Source organism: Anopheles nili, chromosome 3, assembly GCF_943737925.1.
Source record: "Anopheles nili chromosome 3, idAnoNiliSN_F5_01, whole genome shotgun sequence".
NCBI classification, from domain to species: Eukaryota; Metazoa; Arthropoda; class Insecta; order Diptera; family Culicidae; genus Anopheles; species Anopheles nili.
The window spans coordinates 34,646,230-34,659,946 of NC_071292.1; the positions used below are offsets into that span (position 1 = coordinate 34,646,230).

The 13,717-nt window shown below is 47.0% G+C and overlaps 1 protein-coding gene across 1 annotated transcript; it reads left to right on the forward strand.

Annotated features, from left to right (window-relative positions):
- The first annotated feature begins 958 nt into the window (after positions 1–958).
- LOC128723258 (uncharacterized) lies at positions 959–10,589 on the forward strand. The gene is made up of 12 exons (XM_053816977.1): positions 959–1,121; positions 3,524–3,646; positions 5,275–5,438; positions 5,698–6,002; positions 6,045–6,928; positions 6,999–7,143; positions 7,221–7,521; positions 7,591–7,758; positions 8,920–9,009; positions 9,111–9,287; positions 9,432–9,545; positions 10,085–10,589. Exons 1-12 carry the CDS (start codon positions 959–961, stop codon positions 10,316–10,318), a joined length of 2,868 nt encoding a protein of 955 aa, XP_053672952.1. The 3' UTR covers positions 10,319–10,589.
- The last annotated feature ends 3,128 nt before the right edge of the window (positions 10,590–13,717 follow it).

The following is a 13,717-nucleotide window of genomic DNA, read 5'->3' on the forward strand; positions in this document are numbered from 1 at the left end:
CACAGGACGGATTCAGGCTTTGCCATTGAATTCATCACGAAAACGGGCGCAGGGGCGAATGAGATTTGATTGAAAAATTGCCCTCGTAAGCTCGCCCGCGTCCAAAGCTGACACAAGGTGGAAGAAAACCGACAGCCGACCAACGACGAAGACGGTGGTAGTGTTCGTTTTAAGCTCGGTTAATATGTGTTTTAAATAATCCATTCAACGTCTTCCCACACACGCGCGCGCGAGCCAGTGGGTTGATGGTGGAGGATGTCGGGCTATTAGCCGATCCTTGCCGATTGTTCCCAGTGTTGTTGAGCGCCAGAAGCGATACCCTTTTCACGGTGTTGCAAAGCACGACCACGAGCAAGGCTAATTGAATTGAGCCATTGAAATTAGGGTTAATACAGCTCCTTCATTTCCCGCCATCTTACAACCTAGCAGGCTAGCCTTCAAATCGTGCCACATTATGATGCAAATTCAAGAGCACCGACGTGCGAATGGACCGCACCGTATCGGCCTAATTATACCCGTCCTTAAGCCGTTTTGCGGTCCTCGGTTCCCCGCTTCTGCACCACTCCACCACACGCCCGTTGGTCACGCTGCCAGGTGACGAATGCTGCTGCTATCATGTCGTCAGGCGATGGAGCTCTGTGGGTCGGTTGTGGTAAAGTGATACCAACATACAGCGCTCTCCAATTGTCGCGAACGTTATGCTAGCTGGTTTGCCTCTGAACAGTGTGTTTAGGCCAGTGGGTGGTAGAGTGCGCCTAATCGAAGATATCGTCGCGTCCAGTTGCTGTCTGAATCGGATGTTGCGAATTAAAGACCGAAGCGTACGGCGGGATACGTTATGATGTTGGCTTTTTTCTGCTCCACAGCGTTCGTGACATATAGCAGGGTAGATCGGGGAAAGCAGCATTAAAACCCGGAACCGGAAGCTCGTGCTGATCTGTGAGTGGAGCGGCCAGAAATGGCAGCCGAAGAAAATGGTACCAATCCCATCAACACCGTCGTCGTTGGCCCAGACGATGATCCGCTGCGTGATCCGACGCGATGGGAGAAGTTTTGCCAACGGCATGGCATCAACCCGAACCTGATCATGCTGAAGATAACGCTGTTCGTGATGTATGGTGGTAAGTGTCGTGTAAAAAGCACCATGCGAAAACAGAGCGAGTGCGAGTGCGAGTGCGTGCTTTAAGGGGTAGATTAATTTAACATGCCACCGTAAAAGAGGTCGTTTTAATTCGAAAAATGAAGCCAATTAGCATTCGAAGCTGTCTGCTACCGTTACGAAACGTTTCCAAACGATGGTTTGCGTGGAATCGGGAAGAAAAAGGAAAGGAAAGGCTTCTATTCAGCTGCCAGGATCGAAATAATCAGCAGAACACAGCCACGTTCGAGCCAGACACCCTTGTATCGGCTATTTGCATGCGTCGGGTTTTAATGCATGCGAATTCTCCTGCCGATTGCCCTCTGGCTACTATGTAGTGTGATAGTCAAATTTATCAACTTGTTCCGTTACCGGGAACCGGGACGTTCCGGGCTCGTTTCCACCGAAAACCCCACGCAATGTGGGGGTGGAAAATTGAACACGCCGAACTAAGTGGGAGCTCTCACACGAAAGACGATGACCGACAGATCGTTACTGGTGGTGGCCGTTGGGGTATCGGGGTCAAAAGTCATCGAATTTACATGATACTCATGCTCCTGGGGCCATCCTTGAAACTTCTTTCCACCATCATCGCCCGGTGGGCCGACGAGGCAAGGGTATAAATACAAAATGATGTTACAAAAACCTATTTCTATTCATAACGTTTTCGTTTCAATTTCATGCCACACGGCGGCTGATGCCCGGGTCCTCGGTTTGGCCCGGACCTCGGTCTGCATTAGTGGGTGGGTGTAAATGTGGAAATGTGTCCCTGTTAAAATGCATCTGCTATTCCTAATGCGAATAGCTGCTGCATTCCGGAACGATGACGAATGAACGGAACAGGTCTCGGTAGTGCCATTGAGGGCCATCGGAACCCGGGAAAGGCTTCGGGCTCTTCAACTGGCCTTGTCTCGGTTGTTGATTGGGTAGAAGGTGCCTCTGGTGAGCTCACCAGACCATACCGAACAGAGTGGGAGCAAACGAGCAGCCCGGCACGGACGAACTAGATGAAATTGAATTATGAACTTTGCTGTTTCGCAGAGTGTAGCTACATATGTTCAATTCGACCGGCATGCTCCGGTGAACCGGGCTATCGTGGTCTGGAAGCCGGGGAAGGACCACTAAACTGTTTCACTGAAAAATGGCAGCCCGGGTGCAGGGATGCAGATGGCAAGATCACTGGTACGGCGTCGTGACGGGAGCTATCAATTGTAAGGACTTGGGATGTTGGAGGAACCAAACCGGGAAGATGACAAGGAACGGTCGGTCACACAATCGCTCGCATGCGTTATTTTCGTGACGTTTTTATTCGCACCCCAAAAGGGGTTTGAAAGTACCGGGTGCAGTTCCTCGATTGCCACACCATTTTGGGGAAATGTAAAAATCGTTTTCAGGGCGAGTTGGCTGAATGCTACATTATTGGCAGCATGGTGAAGGTTTAAATGCCGATTAGATTAATCCTCAACTTAAATAAGTGTTACGCATCGGGTTGGGACGGGATGTGGACGAAAAGTTTTTGTTGTATGGCAGGTGTGTTTTAGCATTTGACTGACGAATAATGCTTTATAATTCTACAACAGATATGCTGATGTACAGGAAATTAATCCATAGCGTATGATGCGTGGCATGATTGTTCCGGAAAACTGAGCAAACGGTTATCCCGATGTAATATGATCGATATGAAATATTGCCAAAATAATTGAGCCACTTCGAAAATATGCCAACGCAGCATGCCATGTGTGTGTGTGTAATTTTATGAACTGCATTATAGACCAATCTGGATATATAAACCAACATGGCATTTAAACACATTTTCTAATTACTTTTCCTTCCAAAAATAGAGGATTTCATTCATTTGAATTTTCATTCAAATAGCGTTAACACTTCTATTCATGAGTATCGTAACCAATCGCACATGCAATTACTTGTAATTTTATAAATAATACCATTGATTCTGAAGCATGGAAAATTCCATTTTTGAGCCACTGAATTTCCGAGATACCCTTTGATACTTGGAATCATTTGAAATACATACGTGCTGAAAACACAAAAGTGCAAAAATTATGTATAAATTTTCCCTGCGGGATTAAGCACACAATGGTTTGCAGCGTTTGCCATTTGTACCAGCTGGGTGTACCATTTTCCCGATATTTGCAGTTCCGGAAGTAGAGTATTTAGAGACGTTAAATAAAAAAGCTCCTACCGTTCAATATATCTTTCTCGGACTCTGCTGGAGGTATTTTGTAATTGGAAAATAGGATTCTAACACGGCCAAATTTGCTGCAAATTTCAAACAATCTAATAACTTATGTTTCTTCCTCTCATTCTCTCACTGTGCTCTTTTGTTTCGTGCATTTCATTCTCGGATCCCGCACCCCTCAACAGCCACGTCGTCGCTGCTCCCGTACCTAACCATCCACATGCAGAGCACCGGCCTGACGGTAGAGGAAATTGCAATCATCTACTTGGCACTGCCCTTCACAACGTTCCTGAGTCCGCCGATCACGGGTAAGCAGCGTTCTGGTGAAATTCTCCACGAGCGTCTTCGAGCGTTTCGAGGTTTCCTTGTGTTTTTTTTTTCCATTTCCCGCCCGCCGTTCGGAGGCTCGTGAAGTTTCCACCAAGCGCTAACCATCTTATCTAACGGTCCAACTGATAACGAACAATTTCTGCGGCCTCTCGGGGTGGACGCACGAATAGTAGTACGTTGGTTGCTCTGCCGATAGAATAAATTTATATTTTACCGATAACAGAAAAGCGAGTATGGAAAAGCGTCCAGCCGCGAATCGCAAGGTATTTTTTTTTCTGCCCGCCAATGCTTGGAATTTCGTGGAATGGGAGGTGAGCAAGCAACCAGAAAAAAAAGAGATTTAAAGGAGCATCCCATAAAGTACGCTTCTGCGGAAAATAATCGAAAAAGAGAGCGCCACATTAAGAAGGGCCCGGGCCTTGGGGCGACTCGGGCAGATCGATAAAATAAATTAAATGAAAGGGATGCGGGAGGCGCCGGGCAGGCATTCGGCAGAAAATCCGTGGCCACGCGAGCTCCCTTTTGATCTTGAGGCCGCTTTTCGGTTTGGTGTGCGCGCGCGTTGTACAAGTTGTAGGGAAAGGCCGCTTTCGTCGACGCCAGAGTGCTTAAGTGCGTGAAATCAGCCAGAAAGCTTTACAAATTGAAACCTACCATCATTATTGGCTCGCAGCGTAGGGCATGGCTGGCGATCATCGGAAACGGTAAAACGGGACACGGCATCGTTTTGCTGCGCGGAATTTTGCAGTAGTTTCGCAACGCCTTTTGCGTCCTTGCGCCCTTACGCGCCCTGGGTTTGAGCTCGCTGAAGGGATGCGTGCGGCCTTGAATGGGTGCGGCACCGTTGAAAGCTAAAAGGCCAAAGCCGCCAGCTGTGGGAAAACGGCGGTGGAAAGCAAAATTAATTATGTTTTTGTACAACATAAATTAATCAATCTCTCTAACAGCATGTTAATTTAAGCGAATACTAATAGAAGAGAAAGGGCAGCACTAGCAGACGGGGTGTTATTAATTGAAACGTAAGCATCTGCTGCTGACGAAGCTACTAGCTGCGGAAAAGCGAACGCTGGGCGTTGTAACACCCTCCTCCTGGTTGGTTCCGTTTTATTCGGCTCGTAATCATGCTGCTCCGATTTATGGCCGATCGATTACGCAGCATGTGCAGTGGCTGGTGAGGCGTCATCGAAACAAAATCGAGCTTGTTTTTGAGTGCTTAGTACGCTTTCAAAACAGTTGACAACGATGAATATTAATATGATGCAGGTAATTAGTTTTCTCTCCTGTTGGATTCCGAACATCCGAACCACCACGGTTCAACGTGCTGAAACGTGGCTGTAAAGTATCATCCTGACGCTGTTCGATAACGCCATGAAAACGTATCGACCTGCTGCACCGAGTATGCTGGACGCAAGTTCACATGCTTTTTTGCTGCTGCAACGAGAACGCAACGTAGCACCGGAAAAGTCAATTAAAAATGGCTGTTTTGCGCTGGTGGTAGAGCGCCGTTCCCATTGAACGAGTGTCGACAGGATTTCGCTCCGGCGTCATATAGTCACCGTGTGCGAATGTTGGCGTGTCTAATGTTTGACGTTCTCATGCTCGGCAGGATTCCTGGTGGACAAGTTCGGACGGTACAAGCCGGTTGTCATCATGAGTTTGCTTTTAAATGCATTATTCCACCACTCGCTGCTGCTGATCCCGCAGCAGGAAATACCTGGCAAGGTACCGGAAGCGTACGTAATGAGACATCCCGGGACAGGAAACGTCGAGGTGAGTGTTACAACACATTCATAATTCAATTACCCTGCATGGGTGCGTTGATTCCGTCAAAACTGTCAAGCCTCTGTCGGTTCGTTGTCCGCATGGCCTACTCTGTGGCTTGGTGCACATGGTTTGTAGGGCGTTTGGTAGCGTGTTTACCACGCCGGATCAACAGATCGACGGTTTTTCGACGGGGGGTTTTTTTATTCGACGGGCGTTGATTTTAGATAGGAGTTAAACGATGTGTCCTTTGGAATCATTGGTATAGGTTTGGTGGTCACCATGTCCAAGCCGCGAGTGCCCGGAAGAGGAGGAACTCGATATTGTCGTCGATCAGTGTCTGGACCATTGTCTGCTACAGGAGCAGAACCCGAAAATAGAGCTCGCACCACCCCCAACAGATCTGCCGCTAGCTGTAACTCCGAATAGCGACGAACCGAACGACACGAAAGATGATCTGGATCTGTTTGTGCGGAATAAGGGCCCGGGAAAGCACAAGAACAAGACTGCCGACGTACTTAGCACCACCAGTGGCAGCAGTTCGAGCACTACCGAGCAGTACATCGACAGTAGGTGATCTGGTAGGTGTTGGAAGCCGTAGGTGCGCTATCTCAGTGGTCCATTTTGTCGATTCCCAGAGGCGGTACTTAAGGAGGACCCGGGAGATGAATCGGAGGAGAGCGAAGAGGGCTGGGTGGTGGCAGGTAGTGGTGACTCCGCGTTCATCGTCCTCGACATGCACCCGGACCTGGGAGAACCGATCGAGCAGCTGGGAATGGAGATTGAACACGACGACAACGCTACCGTGACTGACTTCAAGACGCGTTTTGGCATAGGTCTTCTCTGGAAGCAGGGTGTCAACGTTACGGCTCTCGAGGAGGAAGATCTTCGCTGTGGAGGACTCGTGCAGACGTCCAATATGACGCTTACCAGCAACATCAAGCTGTCGGAATGGGCTGCTGATTGCATGGTGCAACGATGCCGTTTCCGTCGTAATGGTCCCGATATCTGCCCACCTGACTACAAGGAGAGTGATGACAAGATCTTCTGGATCTACTTCGCGCTACGATTCCTGGCGACGACGATGTTGTCGGCGGGTGTCACTATTATGGACCCGATCGCGCTGACGATGATCGAGAAGTACGGTGGGGACTTTGGACGTGAGCGACTGTTCTCCAGCATTGGAATGGCCATCTTCTCCCCGATTACCGGAGTGCTAATCGATCTGTTCTCGAAGGACTTGGGCTATACAGACTACTCGGCGGCGTTTTACACGTACGATATCCTGCTGATCATCTCCTCGGTCACGGTGTTCCTGATGCCGCTAGGTGAGAAGTTACCGGCTGATAATGTGTTTAAGGACTTGCTGAACTTGCTCAAGCTGAAGCACGTCATCATCTTCATTTGGTTCCTGTTCTTGCTGGGTAACTTCTGGGGTTTCATCGAAAGCTTCCTGTTCCTGTACCTGAAGGAACTCGGCGCCCCTAATTACCTATTGGGTGAGTGAACCACCGGAAGCGAGTGTGACAGTACTTCCTAACTTCGACTTCTACACTTTCCATCTCTTAGGCATCACGATAACAGTGGGGACGGTGAGCAGTATTCCGTTCTTGTACGGTGCCGGGCGCATCACCAAGATAGTGGGACACGTGAACCTAATCGTGATCGCGTTCATCGCACACGCCTGCCGTCTGGTGGGCTACTCCTTCATCGAGTAAGAACACAGCGAGGGTCGCATCTGGACGCTGGATCGAGCTGATCGAGTTGTATTGGTTGTATCTTCCCGCACAGGAACGCCTGGTGGTGCTTCCCGTTCGAGGCGATGGAGGCGTTGTCCTGTCACTTGATGTGGGTCGCAGCGGCCACGTACTGTGCCCTGCTGGCTCCAAAGAGCCTGCTCGCCACGCTGATCGGTGTGCTTGGGATGGCGCATTTCAGCCTGGGTCGTGGTAGTGGTTCCTTCTTCGGTGGGTTCCTGATCGCGGAGGTGGGTACTCGCGAGGCGTTCCGGTACATGGGTTTGGTAGCGGTGGCCGGTGGACTAGCGTACAAGTTCATACACGCAATCTGGCTGAGGAAGTACGACAATCCGGTGAGTACAGCGGGCATGTAAAGTCGCTGATGTTTTTCACTGACATGATGTTTTCTCGTGCCTCGCAAGGACGCCGACGATGAGGAGCTGGAAAAGGGCGAAACGGACAAGCTGTACGGTGAGGGTGACGAACCGAAGACGAAAGATCAAGGCACCTCGATGTCTCAAGAGCGGCTATCACTCATGATAAAGTACAATCAGATAGGCAGCCTGACGTCTCTGCCGCGCGGCTCAAGGGTACGTATCGCACAATATTTAAAGGAGTGTGTATCTTAATTTGAATTGTTTGCAATGATGGTGACGACGATAGCGGCAGGCTCGTCTTCCGACGCAGATGAACATGACACACTCCTTCAAAGGACGCGTATCGTAGTATGTTGTGCTTTTTTTTGCTTTCTTTTTGAGCTGTCAAACACGCAACAGCGACTGCCAGTTGTCGGAAAGGATTTGGTTACAGAGACAACTTGATTAAAAGAAAGTCATCTAACAACTTGTATGTGTGTGTGTATGCGTGCATGCATCCAATTCTAGCGAACCACGAAAAGCGGATAACGAATAGCGAAAGCGGTGCGTACCGATGGATGAGCAAAAATGTGCGCTGCGAGTTATTATTATCTGTAGCCGTCTTATCGTCGTTGTTTACCTTCGCCGGTGCCGAGTGCTCGAGTACGATGTGTAAGAAGCCGCCCGTTGTTATCTTTTTCCCGGCACATTTCCCTCCCGACCTGGTTCCCCGGACCTGCGAGCATCGTGTCATCTGGGAGATTTTCCTTCACGGTGTGCACCGAAAAATAAAAGCCCAAACACGGTCCACAAAAGCTACGAGCGGCAAGGAAACGAACTACATTCCCCCAAACGGAGCATGTTCAGCTGACGAACTGATAAAGACCGGATTCTGGCGGAATTGGACGCCACCAAAGAGGCTCATGTTTGTTAATTTTTTTTTTCTCGTGCGAGATTGTTGCTTTTGGCAGCCTTATACCTGACGCAGTGCTGCTGTTGCTGAGGGAAGGATAAATTTACAAATAGAGAACGCAAAAAAAAAAAATTCTAGCAGCGTGAACGATAACAAGACGCGCGACAACGATGGTACATCTTCGTTCCTTTAATTGCCGGAACTGTCATGTGGGTGAAGAACGGCGATAAGGATGGCATTGGTCGGATACAGCGATTATCAAACAGTCGAGTCGATCTACGTAAGATTACCGCCCGTTGTCGTAGAGAAGATTAAGAAATTTGAATCCCGCGGAATACGATGTCAGAGAATCGTTTTTCGTTTGGTGCAATTGAATTACACAATTTCGCATTTATCTCGCGTATGCTCTCGCACATCGAACAATAACGTCCATACTTACTTTTCACGGGTTCATACCCTCCCCTATTTTGACTCACTTCCAGGGTGACGTGAACGATGTCTTCGCCAAACGCCGCAGCAGCTACAACATCGAATTTGTGCGTGCCCAACGAGGTGGTGGCAGTGCGTCAAAGGTGCGTTTGTTAACGTCGGATTATCGGAAGTGGCACCGTACCGTCGTTATCGTAAAAACCGATTGATAATTGTGATCCTTTTTTTTCCCCTTCTCGAGCAGGTCGACCTCCTGAAGTCGGCGGTCGATATCAACCATAAGGCGTCCCATCCGCACCTGCGCAAGGAAGGCAAGGCGTCCGACCAGTCACTCAACTCGAAACGTGCCGACAGTGCGCCACGTTTGAACAATCAATCGAAAAACATCTCCCAGCCGGCTCTTAGCGCAGTTGTGGACGAGGTAAGTTTTCCCTGTGGGGAAGGGAACCGGGAAAAAGGCAAGGACCACCCGTTGGGACCTCACCCAGGGAAGGGCGGTTTACAGCAGGGTTGACAATTGCGTCTCTGGGCGTCACTAATGTGTGCGAGTGTTACCGGTGTTTAGGATCTACCGGCGGCTGGGCTGTCGCGTCATAGGAAAAAACACCATCAGAGCGGTATCCTGGTGGTGAAAGCTTGCAGCCATGATGGTGATTTGGACCTGCGTAATTATTTGCGGGTAATTTCGTTAACCCCCCCGTTTCAGCGGGCCAAGTGCACGGATGCATGCTGTGTTTGCGTTTGCTCGTTGGTTTGCCTATTTACTCAGCCGACTGTGTAGCGGTAGCTTATAATCGCATTGGAATTGCTCAATTCCGTCGTTAATCATGCATGAAATTCATGAAGCACATGCGGTCGCTCTTCTCCGGACACTAATATGCATGTGGAAGGAATCCGTGAAGCGGCACGCTGGCTTGCAAAAGTATCTATTTGAAAATGATGAATTTAAATGAAGCTGCGTGCGATTTAGAGAGTATTTCTATGGAATCCAATACCTTGCATCGCATACCAAATTAAGAAAAATTGTTTAATCATTAGTCATTACTTCGAAATTTTACCATTGCTCTCCACTGATGTGATAACATATTCATTCATTTTCATGTTCTCCTGGATGCTGATCACCGATTTTCTTTTCTACACTCTTACAATCACTAAAGCATGGCACGGACACATATTGAAACCCGCAGAAAGTGTCGTTAATTTTAAATGCAATTTCAGGAAACGGAGCAACGTGATTCAATCACCGAAGGCGAAGAGGAAAATTACAAACTGGAGCTCAGTAAGAAGGCATCCCGCGGTCATGTGCTGAATGACATACCCGAGCGAACGGTAGAACCGTCGGATGCTGTTTCCACGGGTCTGCCAACATCCCCAATACCGAACGTGGCCGAAGCTGTGTCAACTCCCACGCCTAGCATAGCGGATGATCATACAAAAACCAATGCTACATGATAGGCGGATGTTCCGGATTCTTGGGTGGCGATAATCCCCGACCGGGTGCTTTTGTTTCTCATGTTTTGTTTGCTGTTTCCCAAGTATTTCTTTAACACACACACATCGCCACGCGGGAATTGGGTTTGTTTTGTTTGTGCGTTTATCTGCTCAATTATGAAAAATAACTATCGCAAGTAGCACACCATAAGTACAAGATGTAAGAGTGAATAAATATGGCACATTCCGTCAGGTGCCACTTCATTCAAGTGCTTCGAATTATTGCCGAAGGAAGAGCGTTTTTTGTATCACAGTGCGAGAAACACAAAGAAAGCGTTAAATCTAAAAGAATTTCAGTGTTTTCGCTATGCATCTAAGGTGAATATACCTTCAAAGGATGCGTTCTTTAGCCATTAATTGTTATTCCCTTTGCTAGGGGGTTTTGGAGTTTCCTTTTAATAAAAGGTGCTCTACTACCTTGGAGGTAATAGCTAATTATAAAATCACATAAGAGAACATAGGCAAAATTGTCTGCCAATGAAAAAAGGGGCTCGAGAGCTTTAGCTGTTAACTTTGAAAAGGAAATTTTCCATTTGAGGCAAAGAAGAAAGTATGAAAATAATATTTTTGCAGATATAACCTCCATAGTTGCTCTTGGACATCAGTTTCTCTCTTGGAGTTTTTGTTTTATCGAAATGATATGCGTAAACAATGATCGTGGAGTGAATGGTTCAATTGAAAACAATAACAAAATAAAACATACTCACTTGTTGCCGATGAAATTGTGCAATATCCCGGCGATGGTGCTGTGGCATCGGAATCCAACCATCAAACAGCATAGTTAAATTTTATAACAATTTTCATGTTTATTTTGTCACTGTCTGTGTATTACTCATGCATTAGAAGGTAAAGGTTGTTGGAGCTTCGTCCACCTCCTGTAGCCTGTCGGTATTTGCAGTACGTACGAATAAAATGTTTGCCATTTACCTCTACATTATTCTTCATTCGCTTTAGCTGTCGCACGCATTTTTTTTCAATGCTGCGACCACTACCTCATAAACAGTTACATATGCTGCGTTGAAAACGAAATCGGATACATCCAGCGTTTTTGTTTTATGGTCACAGTTGCATGTTTGGCAATAGAGGGTGGTTTTGGATGGTAACGAACTTGAAGCAGCTTCCATTTAATCTAAACTGTACCATCATCTTTCCGGTGCGTGTCACTTGCGCGAGTGCACACAATTTCCGGCCCCATTAGCTAGCTTAAAATCCTTCGTCTCTCTTACTCTGCCTTTCTCGGTTTTTTTTCGCTCTCTATTATTCGCTTGTTCATTCTCTTATCACTCTAACAGTTTTGTTGATTGCCGCCAGATGGAGCTAGCTGAGAAGGAGCATTCTCGTAAATCGTAGCAATTAATTGGCAATTGAAACGAGTGCAAATAAAGCGCTGTACATATGCTAAAGGGCTAAAGGGTTGCTACGATTTGCCCTGATAGCAACAGGTAAGCCTCGTCGCTATCGCAACGTCAACCGAACAAAAAGACGTGTTGATTTCCGTCGCCTCGATGTCGTCAGAAAAATCACTAATGCTGGCATCATTGTTGCTGTACTCGGGCTATAGTTTAGATACGAGTTTACTGAACAATTGTTTTCTACTCGCGTGCCGGTACACTTCTTAAGCATTCACATGATTTTACCTACAATGGCGAGCGCACACGCACACACAGCTATCATCTTGCAACACACATCGGTGACGTATAAGCCAAAGGGCAGAAGCAAGGACACACAGGGTCACACTTACAGCTCGTTTCAATTGACAGCGGATTGAATTACTTTGCTCTTTCCTGGATGTTCAGCACCGTGGCGTCTGAAAAACCAAGAGCTGTTCATTCTGTGCGCGTGCACAGAACGGTCAAAATAAACCGAAAGGTACAGGCAACAAAACGTGCTCCAAAGGACGACTCAAGTTATCATATTCATGGAGGGACTGTATGCTTTTTATTCTGCGCAGCCTGAGCACAGTTATCCTGCCGCAGGATTCCTTCGCAATCGAAGCCAACAAATGGGATATACATTGAAGCCATTCCGGGGGTTTGTCTACGCGTCGAATTTTTTTTCGTCCTTTTTTAGACGCGCCTGCCCCACACATTTACATTTGAAGCGTACTCTTTTGGCTACGAGGGAACATTTTATTGATGCTACAATTATCTTGTTGTGGGTGTGTAGTTTAATGCTTTTGTCGGTTTTCTTCTCACCAGCGCATCTGCCGAATCATCACCAAAGCCGAGAACAAGGATCTGTATTGTGTGTTTGTTGGTAGGGATTCTTCCGTTAATTATTGCATGATGGTGGTACGCGTTTCCTTCGTATTCACTATATAAGTTTGGCATTCTCGATTACTATGCGTGTTTACGCGTGTGGGAGGGTGTGTGTGCGCGTGTGTGTGTGTGAGTGTACGTATCTATTATCTACGATAAGATGTACATTTGATTAAACCTGCTAACCTTGTGTAGTCATGGAACGCAATTGATACTTAAAAAACAGCTCTCACTTCTAGCGTGCCAGTTTGTGCTGGCCGCAGAATTCCTTCCAGAACAGCGCATCTCCGTTTGCTACATTAAAAGCTCTATAAAGAAAGCTAAACTGCGACGCAGTTGCAGTTTCGGAAAACAGGTTGGAGTTGGTTGCGTCGTCTTATCATCGTCGTCTCTATCAGATCGCGAGTAATCGCCAAAGCACTGGCTTATTGGGGAGCACACGAGCCAGAGAAGAGAGCAGGAAAATCTCGGGAAGGAAAATTTATTCCTACGTCTGAATCAAGGAAAAAATGCGCACTACGTTCTATCATTAGGTGTTTCGTTTCGTTTCATTCTTCGGCTGGCTTACAGTTCATGGTAGGAAAAATCGTCTAAACACTATTGAGCAGGAAGGAAGTAGTGAAAAGAGAGTTTGCTTATGTTCGAATAACTTGGCCACCTGGTCGGAGAGTTGCTAGGATTATTGGCCACCGTACTTCGGATGGGTCGTTGGTAGCACTAATGTTAGGTTCAAACTCATCGCTAAATCAATCGCTATCGTACTACTGGCGTCTACTAGAATCTGGATTTTGAGCTACTACCCATGGTTTGTTTGCATTTGATTCTATTTTATGTTGGGTCATTATTTTCCACCCCTCCCCTCGTGTCAGCATGGAAGAGTTCATTTGTATGGTTGTTAATGTAGTTGGAAATTTGTAAGTAATTTTATCATTCTCTTGATGTATGTTATTAGTTTTTTTTCACTCAATGTCAAGTAACTGGTATTTAGCTAAGATTTTGGTAGCTTAAGAAAAAGACGTATTTATGTTTTATTAAGATATCAATGCATTTTGCTTAGTTTTCATTAGCTTTTTCTTTCTATTATCTCTGCCTCCTCGGAATG

Excerpts from the sequence above, each read along its gene's own strand:
- LOC128723258 (XM_053816977.1), top strand. The coding sequence starts at position 959 with ATGGCAGCCGAAGAAAATGGTACCAATCCCATCAACACCGTCGTCGTT. Across the intron at positions 5,439-5,697 it reads CCGGGACAGGAAACGTCGAG|GTTTGGTGGTCACCATGTCC; the intron begins GTGAGTGTTACA and ends TCATTGGTATAG. Across the intron at positions 6,003-6,044 it reads GAGCAGTACATCGACAGTAG|TGGTCCATTTTGTCGATTCC; the intron begins GTGATCTGGTAG and ends GCGCTATCTCAG.